The sequence below is a fragment of the Syngnathus leptorhynchus genome, chromosome 11, assembly GCF_054491065.1.
Source record: "Syngnathus leptorhynchus isolate UIUO chromosome 11, UIUO_Slep, whole genome shotgun sequence".
In the NCBI taxonomy this organism is placed as follows: domain Eukaryota; kingdom Metazoa; phylum Chordata; class Actinopteri; order Syngnathiformes; family Syngnathidae; genus Syngnathus; species Syngnathus leptorhynchus.
Window position 1 is genome coordinate 7,356,543 of NC_141205.1, and position 21,149 is coordinate 7,377,691.

Here is a 21,149-nt window from a genome sequence, read left to right on the forward strand (position 1 = left end):
TTGTATGCAGGTAGAGGTTGGCAAAGTAGGGCCACTCTGTTCTTTTTTTCCTTTCTTGTCTTTTAATTGAATTTTTGGAAATGAGTACTGACAAAATTAGTTTTGCAATCTTTATTGGCAGTGATTTCAATGATCACTTTCCATTGTCAGTACGATATTAAATTCATTTTTGGTGTAAATCCCCATATTAAGTTCTATGTTGCTAAATCAGGGAACCAAAATATTAGAAACAACTTTTTATATAATGCAGTGCATTTTTTTTTTTTTTTTTCCTACCTTGCACCTGTTAGGTGAGTAACGGACTTAGTTTTGTCAACATTCATTCAGAGATAGTACTCAGGTTGTCAAGCTGCATATCGTGCATTCTCAAAGTGAAACTCTGTTGGCTAGTAAAGCAATGCGTAGACAGCCCCCCGCCCCCTTCATGCCGCAACAGCTTCATCCAAGCCCACTTCCATGTTGCCGCAGGGAGAAGCAATGCAGAGAGGACCAAATAATCAATCGCCCTCCACACACACACACACACACACACACACACACACACACACACACACACACACACACACACACACACACACATGCACTGAATACTCAACATTGGACACATTCCTCTGTAATACGCTCAGCTTTGAAATCATTAACGACTGACGCCACAACAAAAAGATGAATTTTAGCGTGAGTTTTTGGGAGGTTGATATCTCACGTCACATTTACAATAGTGTGAGAAATACTCAGTGGAAGTACAAATACTCCTTTACAAAGTTTAATCAAAAAATAACAAAAGATGATGAGATTTGCTTGATCCCATTTTTTGGTGGAATATTTGATGTGGCTCAGGTATACCAAAACTATCTCCATCAATGGAGCCCACATAAATTGAGTTTAAGACCCCTGCTCCAGACTTTCTCTGTTCAGCTTCATCCACAATGCTTGTCATCTTTCATTGGAGTGTGTGGGTGGTACATCCTCAAGGTAGAATTGGAAGATTAGGTTACATAAAGATTGTGGGGAATTTAAAGAAACAACTATTGATGTTGCCTTGGGCTTGTCTTGTGTAGCTCATCACCTACCAGACAAGATGCGGCAAAGCAAAGAGAAAAGCCTTCTCTGGCTCTCCTCATGTCCCACTTTGCAAACTCTTTGCAGCCCACGCTACCAAGGCGGTCTTACACCTTTTCCACCTCCCTTAGAATCTTTAAATATAACATTCTCCTTCCATCCACAGGACACGTGGAAAACCCACACAACCTTCTGCTCATTCTCCCGCTATCAGTTCTGATGTGACCATTCTGTCATCCCCCGCTAGCTGAGCAAAACGAGCATGACAGGCGATTTAACTCAAATTAATATATTTGAAGAAATTGATTATTTTTAGCATAAATGAGTGGGTGTTTGATGCACATACTACACACCGTGCATGCTGTATTATTATTTTTTCTCATTCTGCATATAAAAGGCTGTCTCAGTCTGTGTTTGAAAAGGTATATTCGTATAAGGTATATGTTTTTGCCTTTGGAAAGTACAAGGAATTAATTACCGGCAAGCATTTTCCTTTGATGCATGTATAGCAGAAATATAGATCAGATCAGATCCGGGCATAAAATAGATTATAGTGGGAGGACATTTTGTTTATGGAAAGAAAAGATCAGTGACAGAGCCAAATCTTCCTCCTCCTTGTTAGGGTGAAGCGACAATTTGATGTGCATTTGTGTGGATGCAGAGTGGCCTTGTTTACTGCCAAAAACTCCTCCACCGCCCACTCTCATAGGCCCTAGATGTATTCCTATATGGAGAATGATGCAAAGGCGCTATCAGCATTCTATATTTAGAATGACAGAAATGGCCAGATTTGAATTGAAGATTGAAGCTGGATAGAAACAGATAGAAAAGATGATTAAAAACATTCATAAATAAACATAAATATAAACAGTAACATATTTCTATGTTGTCTAGTGTATATCATTTTAAAATTAATGAACTACTTTTGACTTCTTTTACATTGTTTAACTTTTGTTTGTTTATATAAAGATGCCCATAAACAATCAGATGCCTACATATCCACCCTCTCATTATGAAAAAAAAGAAAAACATGACTAAACTTTTTGGACTCAACCATGCATGCGCCAACACGGTGGAGCGCGCGTCCGCGCTCACTTGCGTGTGTCAGGTAGACGTCACCATGTGCGGGGAGGGCGTCGGGAGCGCGCCGCGCCACACTTCCTCAATCGAGAGTATCACAGAGTGAAAAAAAGGAGGTGGCGAGAAAGAAAAGAAAGAAAGAACTTTGGTCCGTGCGGCGGTGAAGAGACAACGGACAGTTTGCAGGACGAGGTGAGTTAGCTCTTGACGACCTTTTTGTTTGTCGACTTTTTTTTCCGCCTACTTCGGATTTGTACGTGTATGCAAAACGTCCCTCAGATAGAGACTTTAATGGCACCGTTTCATTTGTCACTTACTGACGCCTCAGGTCTGATATGGTGGCGAGCTTTACAAACGATGCGTAAATGACGACGTTATGCATCGGTGCACGGTTCCCGACATTAGTTTAGAAGCATTCACAAAGTAAGCTGCGTGGATGCGGTGGAATATGTGAGCTGTCACATCGTCTTTGACTCAACCGGGTCGACTTCGGGGAAAAAAAAAAATAATGAAAAAAATCTCCGCCAAACAAACCAGCCGCCAACTTTTGAGTTGTTAAGTGCGATTGAGTTGCTTTGCATTCCGCTCATTGCACTTTATTGTAAAGGAGTGGAAAGTAACGTGCTTGTAACATCCAACGTTACAACGGTTGTGTGTGCGGCTCAATAGAGATAACAGTCCAGATTCAAGTATTGAAGCATCTTCTTGATGGCATGCTTCAAAATACACCAGAACAGCATTCCATAGCAAATGATTCAATGTCACCCAAGCGAATTGGCCCAGATAATATTTATCTAGTTAACTAGCTATGCCAGTGACTAATGATTCCCAACCAATTAATATTCTTCTGTTTTAATTCTTAGTCAGTCAAAATGCTGTTCTTGGAGCTAACTAATACTCGCTGGCACTTTTTTTGTTGTTGTTTTTAAACATTGCACTACTTTAATCAGAGCAAAAATGCCTACGTGTTTGCAGTATCTCTTCCTGCTCCCTATCTTCTACTTCACAGTTAGGAAGAAAGGAAAAGAGTTAATCGAGGGTAATTAACTTGAAATAAGTGTCTCTTTTACTCAACTTTGCAAGTAGCCAATCATATTATGCCCTGCTTATAAGTCCCATCCAAAAGACAAACAGTAGCTCATTACTGATGACAGCCAGTATTAGCAGTTAGGTAAACCTTGACTTTTGAAAACCACACAAAGCACTCTGTCTGAATACACCCATCAACTCTTTTGAATTATGTCAGTGTTAATTGCTGTAATTGAATGGCGACCAATCGAGGGTGTACTCTTCCCCGAATCAGCTGGGCTCGAACAACAAAGAAGCAGTATGGCTTAGTTGCCATCACATTTTGAAAAGATTCAAGATTTCTTTACAAAGAAGCCAGTGGATTCCTCCACGTTCGATGAGTGCGCTTGCAAATGCTCTCCTAATGTTCAGAACTACTCTTTTGCTGTAATCATAAAACCTGTTAGCTAAGATTGTCTTTGCAATGATGAAGAAAGCGTCCTTGCCAGCAACCACACATTTGTGTCACCCAGACGTTCTCGGAAGGAGCCACACAATGGTGGCAAGAGAAAGGTGTACAACTTTAAATTCAAGCGAGAGGACAAATCAAAACTGTGCATGCTAATCGATCGCGAGTGCCCTCTATCACATAGCACAATGTGTGTATTGATTATATTCTAAAACACTGTGGCCACAGTCAATGACTGACTTTGCCCCCCCCCACTTGACTCGTCTTTCACATGACTGATTTACTTCCCAGTGTCTGTTCTTAACTCTGCTGGTCTCAGTGTGGGCGGTTACGGGTTGAGGAATTGCCGAGCTTCCTGTGGAGTGCCGAGTGCTTGTGTTGGATTCGGGACATGTAGAGGCTCGCTTTGTCGCGGCAGGCATGTTCTACATCTTTGCAGCTGCTCCCCCCCCCCCACCACCACCACCAAAAACATGAACATGGACTAAAGTTGCAGAGGTCACGAATGATACACATGTCAGTTCTGAATCATGTGTGTATTACATCGAAAGCAAACACCTCAAGTGTGCTAGAATTTGGAAGAAAAATATGCCTGAAAATTCCGTCGTAGTTCAAACCATCTGCATGAGCTGATTGAGCGTTCAAGGATGAACTAGTACAGACTTGCATAAAGTTGACATGGGTAAGCAGTTACATTGCTTTTGTTTGTGGTATTGCAAAAGCCATTTACATGCAAAGTAAATGCAAATTTTGGTCCGCCCGGGCCTCATACTGTAACTGTCTTTGGCCACAACGCTTAAAATCAAGTGATCAGAGGAGAGTCTTTCTCTAATTTCCCGACGTTTTATGTAATGTCACAAAAAGTACGGCATCACCCCTGAATATTTCTCATGGAAAACTCAAGAAAGTGGTAAGTACTGTAATTAAAGCATCCCTCGAGATGTACGCTGAGTAACCCTCCCTTATTTGTTTGTCTTTGGCCACAGCTGACTTTCGGGACTTGTCACCATGGCTCCTTTCTTGAGGATTGCCTTCACCACATTCGACCTGGGTACCCTGCCGTCTCCGGCTGACCCACCTTTCTGTGCAATCAAAATGAAGGAGGCCTTGACCACTGGTGAGAAAATCATTAACTTCAAAATGTGTGTTGTGTGCTCGGGGAGCGTCACTATTTACTTTACGATTAGTCCAAAGCTCTTTTTAGCATCTCTCCTTCTGTTTTCCTAGAACGAGGGAAGACTCTAGTTCAGCGGAAACCTACCATGTATCCAGCCTGGAAGGCCAGTTTTGATGCGCACATCTACGAGGGCCGTGTGCTGGAGGTGCTGCTGATGAAGACGGCGGAGGAGGCGCTGGCCGAGGTCACGGTCGGCATGTCCGTGCTCGCTGAGCGCTGCAAGAAAGCCAACGGGCGTGCTGAATTCTGGGTAGGACAGCTCAAGTTGCTTCTGTGTACTCAACAAAGCAGGGCTTTCTTTCTGAGTTCGTGTTTGTGTGTTCAGGTGGATCTTCAGCCTTCTGGAAAAGTCATGATGGCAGTGCAGTACTTTCTTGAGGGAGTGGATTCAGGTGGGGAAGAAAAAAAAAAAAACATCTGTCTGACTATCTCTCAATTAACACAGTGATGCTTGCAAGTGGCTGACTGAGAAAATAGGTTTTCAGAGCAAGAAAGGAAAGTGGGTGAATGATTTTTTTTTTTTTTTTCAGCCCACTGCTAACTTGAGCATTCCCAAGCAGCGTGTCAATCAGTCTTATCCGTCATCCGGTTTATAGGAACACAACGACAACAAACAAGCACTTCGACACAATTAAAGATGTCTGAGTGGATTACAATCAACACGTCACGTCTGTGACATGAACTTTGTGTCCGCCAGAGAGTAAACACGCCGCAAGAGAAGAAGAAGCCCCCACCCTCAACCGTAGACGAGGTGCCATCAAGCAGGCAAAGATCCATTTCATCAAGAATCACGAGTTCATCGCCACCTTCTTCAGGCAGCCCACATTCTGCTCCGTGTGTCGAGAATTTGTCTGGTGAGTTCAGCCTACTTTCCTTTCAGGGGACTTTAAGGAAACTTCTAAACCATTGCTTCTCAGTCCATTGATAGCAGCAATGCACTAAAATGTGTTGAAATTCTTTTTGGTCTCAGCAGGAAGTTGCGCCAAAAAGAAGCCACGATTTACACATTAGTGTGCTTAAACTGCTCATTATATCAGATGAAGAATCAATGACTAACCACTTTACATTGCTGTGGTTGAATTTTTTTTTTTTTTTGTAATGGACACATTTGTGTTTGCTTTGCTCTCACAGGGGACTCAACAAGCAAGGCTACAAATGCAGACGTAAGTGAAGTGTCATTTGAACGTCCCTCTGCCTTTGCAGTGACTTATAAAAGTGCTTCTATTTTTTTTTCTCTCATGTCCTCAATTGGAGAACAAAGAAAAATCATTCACTACCTCAAAACATGGTTGGGGGAGAAAAAAAAATAAAAAATACTTACTGAAAGCAACGAAATGACTATAGCTTTTAGTTTCCAAACTTTTATGTCATTTGCTGTCTCTTGCTGGTCTACACTTAGACTGCTGTTCACCAATTTAAGCTTTGACCCCTTTTACGTGCACAATCTTGACGACTTTGCCAAGTGGATGACAACAAATTGTTATGTTTGAGTTCTATGAGTAAAGGTGGCGGTTGGAACTGGCGCATAAATTACGACACGTCATGGCATGTCTCCATTTTAAGTGAGCTTGTCCAAACTTACCATGTGCTTTGATTGTACGGATGAACTTCAAATTGCTTTACTAAGCAACGAACAACCGGCACTGAAGAAAAAAAGCTACTGCGTGTAGATGCTTTTTATCGCTTGAAAATATCTGAACAATTAGAATGGTTGGATTAAGTTCCCACGTAGAGAATGGACTGCCCGCCGCTGGTCAAGCGTGACCAAGGATTAAGCATGGCATGGAATGTCTATTGTGAGAGCGGGTTGAAAAAAAAAAATCCTTTACATTCTTGTAATTCCATCATACCTGCAGGCGCATGCCACAGACTTTAAGAAACATTGATTTCAAATATGAAGATGAGATGATTCATATGACATTCTGTTTCAGAATGCAACGCGGCCATCCACAAGAAATGCATCGACAAAATCATCGGCAGATGCACCGGCACCGCCGCAAACAGTCGGGATACCGTGGTATGTAACGCACAAATTGGCTGCGTAAATATCTGAAAGAAAACAAACAAGCGTGGCCATATTGAATCATGTGGGTTGTCAGGTCAGAGTTTAGGACAGAGGCAGGGTCCACGGTTTGTAAGCTCATCAATAGCGAAGGATAAAGCCGCTCAAAGACCGAGCGACCGAGCGACAGATAAGACGGAAATGATCAAGCTCACATATTCACACAGTGGACAGCGCAAGATGGGATTAGTTTCCATGATGCACGGCAGGCACGACGGGGTGTGGAAGAAGCAACAATTTGGGCTCTACCAGGGAGTTGAGAAAGGAGCGAAAATGATCAGGCAGATTTACAAAGCTGTGAAACCGCTCCTAAAGATTCCGCAGCTCACCAATAGCGACGTGAGATCTCTTTTGCTACGGCTTACTAATGGAAAGGACGAATGGCGTTTGTTCCCGCAGTTCCAGAAGGAACGCTTCAACATCGACATGCCGCATCGTTTCAAGAGCCACAACTACATGAGTCCCACCTTCTGCGACCATTGTGGGAGCCTGCTGTGGGGTCTTGTCAAGCAGGGCCTGAAATGTGAAGGTACGACACGGGACGCTTTTCCCCATAGCATCATTTTGGAATCAAGCGGGATTGTTTTGCTTTGTTGTGTCTTCAAGATTGTTCCATGAACGTTCACCACAAGTGTCAGCATAAAGTGGCCAACCTTTGTGGTATCAACCAGAAACTTTTAGCTGAAGCGCTCACACAAGTCAGTCAGGTGAGTTGAGAGAAGACAAACTTACTTTTAGTGGTTCCAGCTGTAAATTTTACAAAACCCATAAAATGTCATCTAATCCAGTCAACGCAAGTCTCTTTCCATCTCACTGCGTTCCAAACATTCACTTTACTTTGCTTTTATAGTGCGTCGACATTAAATTTACACATCCCCGTAACCTTGAATTATATAAAAATGGAGCGTTGCAAATCTTGCTGTCTTTAAGGGCTAAAATCACTTGTTGTCCAAACAATTTATTGTGTCTTTGATTTATGTGTTCATTGCAAAATTAGTTATTTTAACTCCTATTTTTTTTTTTTTGTTCATCAGAAATCCTTCACTCGCCGCTCTGATCCAAACCTCGATACAAACTTATCTGATATTGGAATCTACGACGAGGTCAATAAGCTGTCCGAACTGGATATCAACGGTCAGTGAGTGAATATGTGTCCCAATGTTTTACTGTTGCTCCCTATACAATATTCAGTTTGTTTGTTGTGATCCTTCAATAATAATAATAATAATGTACTGTAACCTTTTTGTGTGTGTGGTGGTTTTTTTTTTTTGTTAGATACAAGCCAATACAGCAGAATTTGGCATGGTTCGGGCCCGCAGCCTCAGACTCGCCTTACGCACCTTACCCGCATTAACGTGGACAACTTTGTCTTCCACAAGGTCCTGGGGAAAGGCAGCTTTGGCAAAGTAAATGACAACATGTTTTTTTTTTTTACAATTTGACACGCAGTGGATTCGAACCTTGACTTGTAAGATTGGGCCTTAATAGATAAGTATTATCTCTGCGTCAGGTTCTCTTGGCAGAACTAAAAGGTCAGGAGGAGTACTTTGCTGTGAAGGCTCTGAAGAAAGATGTGGTTTTGATGGATGACGACGTGGAGTGCACTATGGTGGAGAAACGAGTCTTGGCTTTAGCCTGGGATAACCCTTTCCTCACACACCTTTATTCAACCTTCCAGACTAAGGTAAACGTCATTGCCGTTCTGTCGTTAGTCCCGATTCTTCTCGCTCACTCAACGATGAATGCTTAATGACATGTTTGACTGCAGGAACATCTGTTCTTTGTGATGGAATATTTGAACGGAGGGGATCTAATGTTTCATATTCAGGAAAAAGGACGATTCGATCTCATCAGATCTACGTAAGAAAAAGACTCGGCACATACATACGAAACATTGAATGGAAAGCAAACACAAGTTAAATAGAGACCATGTTTATTCTCTGTGTGTAGCTCTCTTTGCTGTCGTCCCTCTATGGGATTTTTATTTTTTTAAACTTTGATTTCACTGTCTCCTGATGGGCCAAGGGTGGCGTCCTTTTGTTGGCGCTCTCATATGAGCACAATGGCCTTGTAAGGACTGAGCTTCCCTGAGTGCCTGTGTACTGTTTGTCAGAAGCTATCCATTACTACCACCCACCTCACTCCTCGCCGCCGGGGCGTTCCCTTCAACAAACTCATAATGACGCTGGCACATGGGTGACAAAGTGGAAAAAGTCTCAAACTGAACAAGCAAGCTGGCCTTTAAAAAAAAAATGCCTCATTGACAAAGCTAACAGCTAAGTTAGTCTTTAACACACAAACAGCCTTTGTCCCTCCCCACTAGCTGTACGACGTAAGATGGAAATAAAAAAAACACACACATCCAGCCTGGCAGAGCAAGTTTTCCCAGGTATCGTATGTGTCGAAGGATGTACACAAAAGAACACTCAAATATTGTCTACAACTAACAGCAGCTCATAGAATTGAAATGCTAGTGAAATCCCATCAATGGGGCTGTCAAAAAAACAAAAACAAAGATTGTTTCATCGGGTCACACAGCTCGACACTAACTCACACACACGCTCCGAATATGTAAATAAGCATCAGGCTCAGTTTGTGCTCAAGCTTTCACGGCCGAGTGAAATGTATCTGTTCCGTTGGGTTATGCAATATTTTTCTTGAGGCTGTGACTGAACCGCTTGCTGGGTTTCAAGTGGCCTCTCAGAGTCACCGTTCCAACCAAAGGATCCAGTTAGTGTAGACAGGCGCAGCCTATTTAAATTGATTTACACTAGCTTCGCACAAGCGGTTGGACTCGACTTCAAGGTGGTTCAAAAACAGGAGCACATAAAACACTTACAAAGCACGTACGTGGACTTCAGCTTTACGGTTATCGACTTGATTTAGTTCAAAGTCGGCAAAACATTTACTCTTTTGTTCACGCACTGTTCTGAGCGGCCAAATTATTTCCTATGTTGCATGTTCCATCCGCTCCTATGGTTAGCATACACTTCCTTTTTGTTGTTACTGTAATTTTTTTTTCTGGTGGCATCACAAAAAAACAACAACTTTAATCCTTTTAAAATTAAAAGACTCAAAGCACCAAAATTTGGCTAAACTCCAAATTTAAAAAATGCCAATTAATCTGTATTACAATATATGATCTTTTATTCATAAATATTTTGGTCTTATAGATTCGTCTTATGCTAAAGTAAAGACAAATGTCCTAAACAAACTAAACCCAAATAAACATTTTTCTTTTTTTTTTTTTTTTATCTGCAGTCATTCATCCTGACACAGATAACAAGGGAAGCGGGTCACCCGAGACACTCCACACTCAGCTTTCACATGATAGCAGTGCTATTCGCCTGCCTCCTACTCCATACAAATGTCCCCCCTCAATAATTTATATGCACGCTGAAAGAAGCCCCCTGTAGACGGCGACGTTCCCGCAGTGGCCATGTTGTTGACATCTGTCTGTCCCCACCATCTTTGTCCTTGCAGGTTTTACTCTTCTGAGATCATTTGCGGCCTTCAGTTCTTGCATTCCAAAGGAATCATCTACAGGTTAGTAAGCAGTGCTTTACTTTTTAACTACATAGCATGATTTTGTAACAAGTGGAAAGCGGAAACCGCTATCTTCACACTTGCCGATAAACCATCAACACTTTACTGCGTCTTTACCATCGTGTAATAAAATCTCGAACCACTCATTTTTGTTTCTAATGCTGCTTCGTTTTATTCTAACAGAGATCTAAAGTTAGACAACGTGATGCTGACTCATGAGGGACACATTAAAATCGCAGACTTTGGCATGTGCAAGGAGAACGTCTTTGGAGAGAACCGGGCCACGACTTTCTGCGGCACACCAGACTACATAGCTCCTGAGGTGCTTTGCACTTGATGCTGTACTGAGACTGAAGAAAAAAAAAAAAAAAAAGCTGTTAAATTGCTGCACAAATTGCGCAAAGCAGGAAGCCGTATACAGGAACTGTGAAGATGTAGATAATTCCCCAGTCTGCTATGTCTTAACTTTTAACTGCATTGTTCCTGTGAGGAGTTTAAGCATGTTTTGTCTATTCCTAGATTTTGCTGGGGCAGAAATATTCTTTCTCAGTGGACTGGTGGTCGTTCGGTGTGTTGCTGTACGAAATGCTCGTCGGACAGTCGCCGTTCCACGGAGATGACGAGGATGAGCTCTTTGAGTCCATCCGCATGGACACCCCTCACTACCCCCGCTGGATCAACAAGGAGGCCAAGGAGCTGCTGGAGCGGGTCTGTACATCTCAGAGCAGCTATTCCTCAGAAAGCTTTTTATTTATTTATTTATTTTTTTTATAAACATTTGCTTTTTCTGATTTTTCTCCCTGTAGTTATTTGAAAGAGATCCCACACGTAGGCTTGGGATCTTGGGTGATATTCGTTTACACTCCTTCTTCAAGTCCATTGACTGGACGGCCTTGGAGAACAGGGAAGTGGAGCCACCCTTTAAGCCCAAAGTGGTACGGCACACAGACATACACACACATAGTCGATTTGAAAAACCCTCCTAAGTGTGTCAAGGCTGCAGATGTTTTGTTCTTCACGGGACATATTTGCTCCTGATTACAGAGAGCACCGAACGACTGCAGCAACTTTGATCGGGAGTTCCTGAGCGAGAAGCCCCGACTGTCCCACAGTGACAAGAACTTCATAGACTCCATGGACCAGTCGGCATTTGCTGGCTTTTCTTTCATGAACCCCAAGATGGAGCTTCTCTTAGAGAAGTAACTTCTGAATGAACAGTGAGACTTGGTTTTACAAAGCCAGTGTTTAGGTGCAGTTCACTTTTTGTGTCACATGGTTAAACCTGCCAAATAGCTGGTCCACCAGCAGAATTTGCGTCATGTTATTTTAAGCACAAATTGCTCTCCCGGGGTACTAGTCGATATATTTGGAGGTACTGTATATATTAAGCCTCATGTGTTCGAATGCATGCGTCAAGCTATTGTGTAGCCTGTAAGAAATAATAATAATAATACAGTAATAATAATTAATGGTGGTAGGTTGAAAAATGCTTAACATTCCATTTAACGTCACTACCGCCCTCTTGTGTATGTTTAGGGTAGTAATCAGTTCAAGCCAGCAAATCATTCAGGATTTCATGTACAGTACATAGATCTAAAATCAACCATAGTGTATTCCTCTTGAATTATGGATTTTAATAATTATTGTGTTGTTTATGTCATCACATCACATTTGACTGAATAGGTGTCTTGCTATGGAAAATGGAATTGACCCGGCAGTCTTCCATAGAATAGGTGAGCAGCCTTTGACCTTACAATATTCTGAAAACAAAACTGCCAGCGGGAAAAAAAAGAATAATAAAATAGTACACTTTTAAATCTTACATGGTACTTTAAATTGACATGACTATAAAGTTAATGAATGTTACTTGAATTTAGACATTTGTAGTTGGAAGTAACTAAAATTGTGTGTATATAGATAGTGTATATTAGTGTAGCATGTATATTGATTGGTACCTTGTGGATTTATTTTTTATTTTTACTGTCTCCATCTTTTACATTAATTAAAACACACCAGAGCCTCCAAATTATTTCAGTTTCTGTCTTCGTCATTTATAGAAATTCATTTGAAAAATACAATGTAACGTAGTATTTATTTTTACTGTCTGGTTATGTTACGTAGCCGGGAAACAAATGTATACCCACCAATAGCGTCTCGCGTAGCATCAATGACGTCATTACGTAACTACGTCTGTACAAATGTGTACGGAAGTGAAAACCATCGGTTCCCAGTTATGCGTGTTCACGACGCGAACTGGTTCGTTCTCTGTAAGTGGTAAAAAATAAAGAATTATGTATTCAATGTCAGAAACTTGAGTTAGAGAGACTTTAAAGCGGCTGAAAAATGAGCTCGCAGGACGTACTGAAGAACGCGTCCACTCTCGCTTCGTACAATGTGCTGCTACAGGTGCGTAAATGCTAACCTGAGCTCATTTGCATATAAAATGTCTCCTGTTAATGTTATTGTTCCATGTCAGGTGATGTTCCGTGTGCTCACATTCTTATTGAACATGTTCACCCTGCGTTTTGTATCCAAAGAGCTCATTGGAGTGGTGAATGTCAGGTAAGCTCGGAAACCCGTTGATGAACTGCTACCAATTCAGCTCAAATGTTCTTCCCCCCCCCCCCCCCCCCTCTCTTTCTTATAACAGTGATGTGTGTTATTATCTTCATGTTTTCAGGCTTACACTGCTATACTCCACGCTAGTATTTTTGTCTCGAGAAGCCTTTCGAAGAGCCTGTCTCAGTGGCTCTGATGGGGGGAAGCACAACTGGAGACAGCTCATCAACCTTCTATGGCTGGCGTGAGCATCAACCGTGTTTTAACTGTGTAACATTTGCTTGGCTTTTTTTTTATTTTTATAAAGCACAATTGATCTGTCAGGTTGCCTCTAGGTATGCTATGGGGAACCCTGTTAGCTGCGGTGTGGCTCTGGCTTCTGGAAGTGCCGGACCCTCAAGTCGTTCCTTTCTACGGCCCCGCTGTGGTGCTGTTCGCCCTAGCAGGGATGCAGGAGCTCCTGGCTGAACCTCTTTGGGTACTGGCCCAGGCCCACATGTTTGTGAGGCTCAAAGTGGTCGCTGAGAGCTTGGCCATGCTGGCTAAGTGCAGCATGACGGTGGTGCTGGTAGTGTCTGCTCGGGAGTGGGGCCTTTACATCTTCTCTGCTGCTCATGTAAGAATCTGCTTCCAAATTCTGTGTGTTATTTCTTAATTTAAGATGAATAACTTGATTCTTTTGGTATGTTTTAGCTGGTGTACACAGGGGTCCTAGTACTGTGCTACATGGTTTACTTTATTCGTTTCTTGCCATCCAAAGAGGCGACTAAGAGCAATTTTCCCCTGCGCAACATCAGAGATCTGATGCCTCACACAGCTCATGGAGAGGTAGTGCGATTGTTTATTTTTGCTCATTTGTTACAAGCTAAAGTCATGAGCGTTCATCCAGTAATACCAGTTTTGATGACAAATTTGACATGAACTTCTCAGAGCGTCTGTCTGTTTCTAGCCGCTGGTGGACCGGACCGTGGCCCGACTCACCTGGAGCTTCTTCAAGCAGTCGTTCCTCAAACAGATCCTGACTGAAGGCGAGCGCTACGTCATGACCTTCCTGAACGTGCTCAGCTTCGGCGACCAGGGCGTCTACGACATCATCAACAATCTGGGCTCCATGGTGGCACGCTTTGTCTTCCTGCCGATCGAGGAGAGCTTCTACATCTTTTTCGCTAAAGTGCTGGAGCGAGGTCGTGATGTGAAAAGCCAGAAGCAGGTGTGCGCAGGCTGACTTTATTGTGAATGAATATCGAGGAGTTGAAGTTGATCCTATGATTGATGACTCCAGGAAGATGTTGGCGTCGCAGCAGATGTTCTACAATGCCTGCTCAAACTGGTGATGGTGATTGGCCTCATTATTGCGGTCTTTGGGTACGCCTACTCAGGACTGGCCCTGGACATTTATGGCGGATCCCTGTTGAGCAGTGGAGCAGGTAAGTTGGGAAATGGGATGAGATTTGGTCTTTTGACACTCCGAATAACAAAGATGTGAACTACAGGCATAACATCTGACTTTGTACCTAACTTTATTTCTATATATTGAATCATTTTCAATTCACTGCTTCTTATTTGTATTCTGACGAAGGGCCATCTTTGCTGAGATGTTACAGCTGCTACGTCCTCCTGTTGGCTGTCAACGGCGTGACCGAGTGTTTTGTGTTTGCTGCAATGAGCCAGGAGGAGGTTGACAAGTAGGCAATGACATTTCCATTTATTTCACCGAGTGTTGAACAAATGAAACATTTATGTCAAGGAAGCTCTGTGTTTTCCTTTCTAGGTACAACTTGGTGATGCTGGCCCTGTCTGTGTCTTTCCTCTTCCTGTCCTACGTGTTGACGTGGTGGGCGGGCAGCGCAGGCTTCATCCTGGCCAACTGCCTCAACATGGCCCTCCGCATCACGCACAGCATTCTGTACATCCGCCGCTACTTCTTGTCCAGTCCGTGGAAACCTTTGCGTGGCCTGCTCCCCTCACCGCCGCTATGCCTCATGCTCGCCGTCAGTGCAGCCGTCACGGGCGTCAGTGAGGTATCGTCAAACGCCTCGCGGCTTATTTTGACTTCGGGGTCTCGGTAGCGTTTGTAATGACCAGTGCCTGTTTTTGTTGGCAGGGTGCTTTCTGCTGCGACAGCGGCTGGCTCCTCAGGTTGGTCCATGTCGGCGTGGGAGCGGCGTGTCTGCTTTTTGTTTTCGGAACGGTTTTGCTCACAGAAACTCAACTGGTGATGTTTGTGAGGACTCAGCTTTTGCCCCAGTACGGGAAAAAACACGCTTAGCTTGAAGGACAAGTGAATTATTATTATTTTTTTTTATTTAGAATACTGTCAAAAAGTTTAATATTTCAGTAATACAATTTTATAATGATAATGTGATGGACTATGGGCAAAAATTAAAGCGGTAACTGTAATTTATTATATTTTTTTAAATAAAAGAGAATCTGAATGTTCAGAACCCCCATTTGGATTGAAGTTTTTTGTATTTCATAAAAGAACGCTGCCAGGATGAGTTGTCCAGGGTGGAGCTCAACTTCCATAGCTGACATCATGCCTGCCATGTTGGAATCAAGCCTGTTGATTTATTAATGATGATCATTTTTCCCCTATGTAACTTTCAATGTTTTTTCCTTGACGTTTCTGCAGGAAAACAAGCAGCATGTTTTTTTTTTTCGAATTGATAAGCTTACAGTTGATCTTCCTCCAAACTTACCACAAGTTAATGAAGGAGTTGTCAGGGCTGGGTAATGATGTCATTATTATTATCATTCGAGCAGGAAAGAACTGGAAGCAACATTCTTTTTGGACTTTTTTTTTTTTCTTGTTCAATGACTTTGTAATCCCAGCACACTATATCTCATCTTGAATAGTTTTACCGCCCCATGTTCAAAGCTGGGATTCATTTGAGGAGGAGCTTTTACACTCGTGACATCATTTGTTAATGTTGAGAAACAGATTTGTTGTCCACTTGCAAGTCAGACTATATATAAACGGGCCGCACTGTAGACAGAAGAACTAACATCACCATGTCCCAAGTAAGAGTGCTTTTTTACCGAACGTGTGCTGTACCAAAGCTTTAACGTTAATCACTGTTGTTTTCTTCATAGCAACCGCAAGAAGAAGAAGTGCAGCGTCCTGCGGTCAGTCAAGAAGAGCTGGCTGAGATGAAGAATAGACTTGGTGGCAGTGGACCAGCGAAGAGCAAAACCTTTGAAGTTATGGAGGAGTGTGGTGAGTGGTCTTTGCAAGCATACAAACGCATTGTGTTGTTGGCTGAAATGAAGCACAGATTGGTTCAAGTTGACGTTAGCAGTAAGCTTATGATGTCGAAAGTTTCCACTCCATGTAAGGTGAAGAGGATTGCTGTAATGATGGGAGTGTTTTCCCAGTGGAATAAACTGTGTATATGTGGAGTTTATCATTTAGGAATACATTAAAATACTCTTGGATATTGTTACTATTGTAGGAGCAACAAAATATTTGAAACTCACTTGAACTGTACTTAATATGGTTCATAGAACTTCTGCAGACTAAATTATAGGTCAAGTCTGAATTTGTTGCTTGTTGTTGTTTGTTCAACTGTCCACAGAGAAAATGGGCAAAACTGCTCCATCCGTGTTCAGTGGCGTGAGGTCAGGAGGAGAGACGGCTTTGAACACACGCTCATGTCGACCCGCCAGGAAGTAGACCAAGACCACCTTAGCACTCGTGGCTGTGTTTGGCGGGCGGGCAAGCAAGGTTTTTTTTCTTTTTCCCCAAAGTCCTTTTCATAAATATTGACTTTTGTCTGTCAGAAGTAATTGATTGCAGTAGTTTGTTTTCAAATCTCCAAAACTGGGACGTGGATTGTGCACAAATGTTACTTTACAGCCTTTAAAAATGAGTTTTCCCCATATATACACAACAGACATGTAAAGCTATTACTGTAGGTAATTAAAAATGCTGACATAGCAAAATTGTCATTCCTGTTGTTAAATTGTTAATTTCTTTCATTGATATAAAAACCTATGCAAAAAAAATCTAAACCAAAGTACGTATAGGCAAATAATAGATTTATTCCAAAGTTCTAAGGAACAACACTGTTAATGGAAAAAAAACATCAGTCAAGATAGAAATAAAACAAACAGAATGGATTATTGTAAAGAATCGCCTGCCATCTTTACATTTTTCATTTCATAAATTTGTGATGCTGATCCTGAAGAATTTTAGCCGAGGACTTGGCGTCATAAAAGAGCTCGTTGATCTCCTCCACCTGCTCCCGCTCGACCGTCTCTTTGCCTTGAACGCGACCGAGTAGGCTGGCCGGCGTCAGGAGCTGAACGGCGTACCTGCCATCAAATGAGACATAAAGAATTGTTTGCGTTTTTATTTAACGCCAATATTCCTGAACTAAAGTAACTGAAATGAATTTATTCTTTTTCAAAATAAATTGCCATTATGAATGCTTTTTTTTGTAAATAATGCAATACATTATAAATGATGATTGCAGCACCTCCAACACTACATGGTTCAAGTTGGCGTTATCTATGTCTGACCTGTCCGAATCTTGTTCAAAGTCTTTCCAGAAGATAGAAAGCGACCCAATACTTTCCATCCATACAGCCCGTTTCCATACCTGAGGGTGGTCTTGGCGCCGATTTCTGCGAGGTGCGCGAGTGCTTCCTCGCTGATACTGAGCCCCTCGGTCTGAGCTCGGATCTTGATAATCTGGAAGAAGAAAAAAAAAAAGCTATTACATGTGACAAAAGAAAATTGATACATGTGATCAGGATTACTTCCACTGACCTGCTTCATCTCCTGCGGCGTGTACAGCATGGTACGAATAATCATCACTCTGTCTAGCAGGTCCAGTGGAATCCCATGTGGAGAGCTGATGTCCTCGGTCCCCCTGAGAAGCAAACGTGAAATAAGGTTGGCACAAATGTGAGGGAACATGACTTTCAAAGCTCCTTTTCTATGCCAATCAATACGACGTGATTTTTTTGGGCATTGTGACAAGTGGCCACCATCTTTGTGGAATTTCCTAAATATCTGATGAGTACCACTTGTCATACTCAGGCTCCCTCTAGTGGTACTTGAAATAATGTTTACCCTAAAGACTGTTTTTGATCAGATTTCCAATATTTGAAAAATGATCCACCTGATGAGACAGTTTCCCCTGTTGGAGGCAAACACGACGATGGGGGCGATGGTGCTCTCCAGTGCCCGATGGAGATACGTGAAGCACTCGATGTCCAGCATGTGGACCTCGTCCACAAACAGTACTCCAGGCACCAGCTCGGCCACGCCCTGATCGATGTAGCGGTTCACCACCTTATTGATCTCCGTTCGTAGCTTATCTGCAAACACGAAAGGATGGCTGAGCAAAGCGAGTGGACGTGAATGAAGATTTGACGGCAACGTCGCCAACCTGTGATTTCTGTCTTTTTGGGCTTCATCAGCTGTCCCATCATGGAGAGAATGTCCTGGCCTCCCTGTGGTGATAACCAAGAACACTTGAGGATTGCACAGAAACTTGTGACATTGAATTTTTTTTCCAACCTGCGGTTTGGCATTTGCCACATCGAGGTCGTGCAGCGTGACGTCTTGGACGATCTCCTTTTTTTTGTGCACGTCTCCCTTTGGCAGGGGCACGTACTCCTCGGCCTCCAGGTCAAACTCTGTGGCAAAAGTGTCACAGCGACCTTGTCTCTGCAAAGAAACGAGCACAAGGATTCGTACGTTTCCATAGCAGAACCAGGTGGGCTCTTTGAGAGAGAGAGAGAGAGAGAGAGAGAGAGAGAGGGGAGGCCTGTCAACAAGCAATGTGTGCCACTGCCCTGCCCTTATTTGCTCACAAAGCCACCTGCACCGATTAAAGAAACAGTCATCGCGACCTGTCAACGGAAGCCTCACTGCAGGAAAGGAGGCATTTGAAGAGATGGAGAGATAATGGGGGGGGGGGGGAAAGCTTTTTTTTGAATACCCTGAAAGGAAGCACAGATTGTCACGCCGAGAGGAGAGAGACGAAAGGCCAGATGGAAAACCCTGCCCTGGCATGAATGGATGAATTGTAGAAGAACAAGTGGAAGGTGTGCGGCGATACCTTGACAGCTCCACTGTTGGCTTCAATGTAGATGACGTCTCCCACCTCCACACGCTCCTTCTGAAGACTCTCGTAAATGCTGGGATCCAACTTTGGAACAAAGAATTAAAAACTTAGGTACATTTTTCCCCCAATGTAGATGAGATTACAAAAAAAAAAAAAAAGTAAACGCATACGATTATATGCTGAGGCAACATTTTTGGTTTGGCCCTGTGGCTACAAAATTTTGTCCAAGTACTAAAAATGATGAAAGACCTTGAGCTGCTTGGTGCCCTTCCCCGTCCTCAGACCAATGATGACGTGGCTGATGGTCTTTCCATAGCCCCCCATCGGGTTCTCCGTCTCACATGGGGTCAACTCTGTCACCTCGCCCTCGTACACCTCCTTGGTCTCTTTGATACGCAGCCCTGAAAGGCGAGTTGACATGACAATCGCACACGTTGACGGCAGTGTAGTGAATTGAGTCTTTGTATTCCCGTGCAAAGCATATTGCTTGTGCACGTGCCCGTGAACATTCCTTCCCATTATTTCTGAGTGACCCTCGTCTCGCATTAGTGCAGCACGAGGAGGCGCCCGCAGGTGGCCGACTCTCCACGCTTCAGATCAGAGAGTGTGGACTGTACGTTGTGGTTTTCTAATTCACATGGTGGTGACAACCTTGGAGGAATCTCCATCTCTGACTGGAGATCGGGTTCTAAGGGAGGAGCAGCGGTGCTCTCCATTGACAAAAGGTCTATTTCCTTCCCTGCGACAGGTAACATCAGCAGGGGGAATCTTTCCGGCCCATTTCCCCTTCTCAAAATGACTCGGGGGGGGGGGTCAACAAGATACAATAGTTCTATGATGCTGTTTTACTTGAAGCATATCTTTATTTGGAGTCCAGATATTCCAAATTAAATTTTGAGGTGACCACTTCAACAGTTGCACTGTCGTTCCTGTTATTTGGCAGGCTGAGGCTGGTTGCCATAGCAACTGACTGATTGGCTATGTTTTGTTGTTGTTGCAAACTTTGTATTTAGAGTTTCGTGATGTCAAAATGACAACCGTCAAAGGGGTCATTAAAACAACAAAGCAAATGGAAGTCTTGCACAGTACTATATATTAAAGAGCTAACGATGTCTGAATATGCATATTGAATGTTTCAAATGAAAACAAATGAAGCACTTCTCTCACCGATGGCCCTCCTGAAGTTCTCCATCAGTACTTCTGTCTTTTTAATCTCAGATGAGTAGACCTCGCTGCCCACCATAGGACAGAAGGGTACCTTGTTGCCCAGTTCCTGTGCTACGGCTAAAGCTAGAGCCGTCTGCGAGGAGAAACATCAACAAGTGAGTGAGGAATAACAAATACACTGAGACAGCGACTTAATAACGTTACCTTTCCTGTACCAGGTGGTCCGGCCAGTAAAACTGCCCTTCCTGCCATCTTCTTGGAGCGGATGAGCTCCACAATGATGCCACATGCCTGCAAAGTAAATGTTTCGGTCTTTATATTTAATTTGAGTTGGTTTCTTTGTTGGTATGCCGTGAGGTTTTCCAAATGTGAAATAGGTACCTGCTTCAATACAGGTTGGAATTACTGTATTGCACTTAATGTTCTAGATTTTCTGACCAATCGAGGATTGTTTAGTATTGTGAAACAACGACTCCACGGGCTAGCAGGTTTAGCTTAGACGTGCACGATCTACATGCAATCACTCAAAATCGTCCTTTCACGAATGCAAGTGTCATCTAATAGATTATTGCATATAAAAAGAATGTCATACGGTCAACATTACCTCTCTGGCAGCTTCCTGGCCGACCAAGCCGCACGCCGTCTGTTTAGCATTACCGGCCTCGTCCAAACCAAGTCCTTTGACGTGACTATGTGAGGCGATCCGTTGAGTTTTCGTGGTGCTTTTCACCTCCTCGATCTTCATGGTGGCGTAAGTAGATATATCGCGGAATTGTAACGCGATTTAAAAGCGAGAAAGTAGTCACTTGTGCAGCTATTAGCTTGGAAGCGTGCCACAGATGCCGCCACCGCCGAAACTCAAAACACAGGAAGAATGGTTACCATGTGGGGTTACTATGGAAATTTGGCGGAAGTGTTACCTCAAAGCCCCGCCTTTGTTTGTTT

The 21,149-nt window shown here is 43.0% G+C and overlaps 4 protein-coding genes across 4 annotated transcripts; 3 read left to right on the top strand and 1 right to left on the bottom strand.

Moving 5' to 3' along the window:
* The first annotated feature begins 2,135 nt into the window (after positions 1-2,135).
* prkcda (protein kinase C, delta a) lies at positions 2,136-12,430 on the top strand. Its single transcript, XM_085923356.1, has 18 exons — positions 2,136-2,331; positions 4,603-4,733; positions 4,844-5,043; positions 5,119-5,185; positions 5,491-5,647; positions 5,925-5,956; positions 6,725-6,810; positions 7,255-7,384; positions 7,462-7,562; positions 7,890-7,989; positions 8,131-8,261; positions 8,366-8,539; positions 8,624-8,715; positions 10,339-10,401; positions 10,585-10,723; positions 10,921-11,109; positions 11,208-11,336; positions 11,446-12,430. The coding sequence occupies exons 2-18, from the start codon at positions 4,625-4,627 to the stop codon at positions 11,602-11,604; spliced, it is 2,058 nt and encodes a 685-aa protein (XP_085779482.1). The 5' UTR covers positions 2,136-2,331; positions 4,603-4,624; the 3' UTR covers positions 11,605-12,430.
* Positions 12,431-12,568: 138 nt separating this feature from the next.
* On the top strand, positions 12,569-15,410 carry rft1 (RFT1 homolog). The gene is made up of 10 exons (XM_085923357.1): positions 12,569-12,807; positions 12,878-12,963; positions 13,082-13,204; positions 13,285-13,576; positions 13,654-13,788; positions 13,910-14,170; positions 14,243-14,387; positions 14,540-14,645; positions 14,732-14,981; positions 15,065-15,410. The coding sequence occupies exons 1-10, from the start codon at positions 12,745-12,747 to the stop codon at positions 15,227-15,229; spliced, it is 1,626 nt and encodes a 541-aa protein (XP_085779483.1). The 5' UTR covers positions 12,569-12,744; the 3' UTR covers positions 15,230-15,410.
* A 464-nt stretch (positions 15,411-15,874) lies between these two features.
* Positions 15,875-17,497, top strand: mustn1a (musculoskeletal, embryonic nuclear protein 1a). Its single transcript, XM_085923359.1, has 3 exons — positions 15,875-15,981; positions 16,054-16,177; positions 16,536-17,497. Exons 1-3 carry the CDS (start codon positions 15,973-15,975, stop codon positions 16,631-16,633), a joined length of 231 nt encoding a protein of 76 aa, XP_085779485.1. The 5' UTR covers positions 15,875-15,972; the 3' UTR covers positions 16,634-17,497.
* On the bottom strand, positions 16,982-21,110 carry ruvbl1 (RuvB-like AAA ATPase 1). The gene is made up of 11 exons (XM_085923358.1): positions 20,809-21,110; positions 20,409-20,495; positions 20,205-20,337; positions 19,287-19,438; positions 19,032-19,121; positions 18,488-18,637; positions 18,357-18,420; positions 18,087-18,285; positions 17,732-17,834; positions 17,562-17,653; positions 16,982-17,274 (listed from the first exon to the last, which is right to left on the bottom strand). The coding sequence occupies exons 1-11, from the start codon at positions 20,947-20,949 to the stop codon at positions 17,115-17,117; spliced, it is 1,371 nt and encodes a 456-aa protein (XP_085779484.1). The 5' UTR covers positions 20,950-21,110; the 3' UTR covers positions 16,982-17,114.
* Positions 21,111-21,149: the final 39 nt, after the last annotated feature.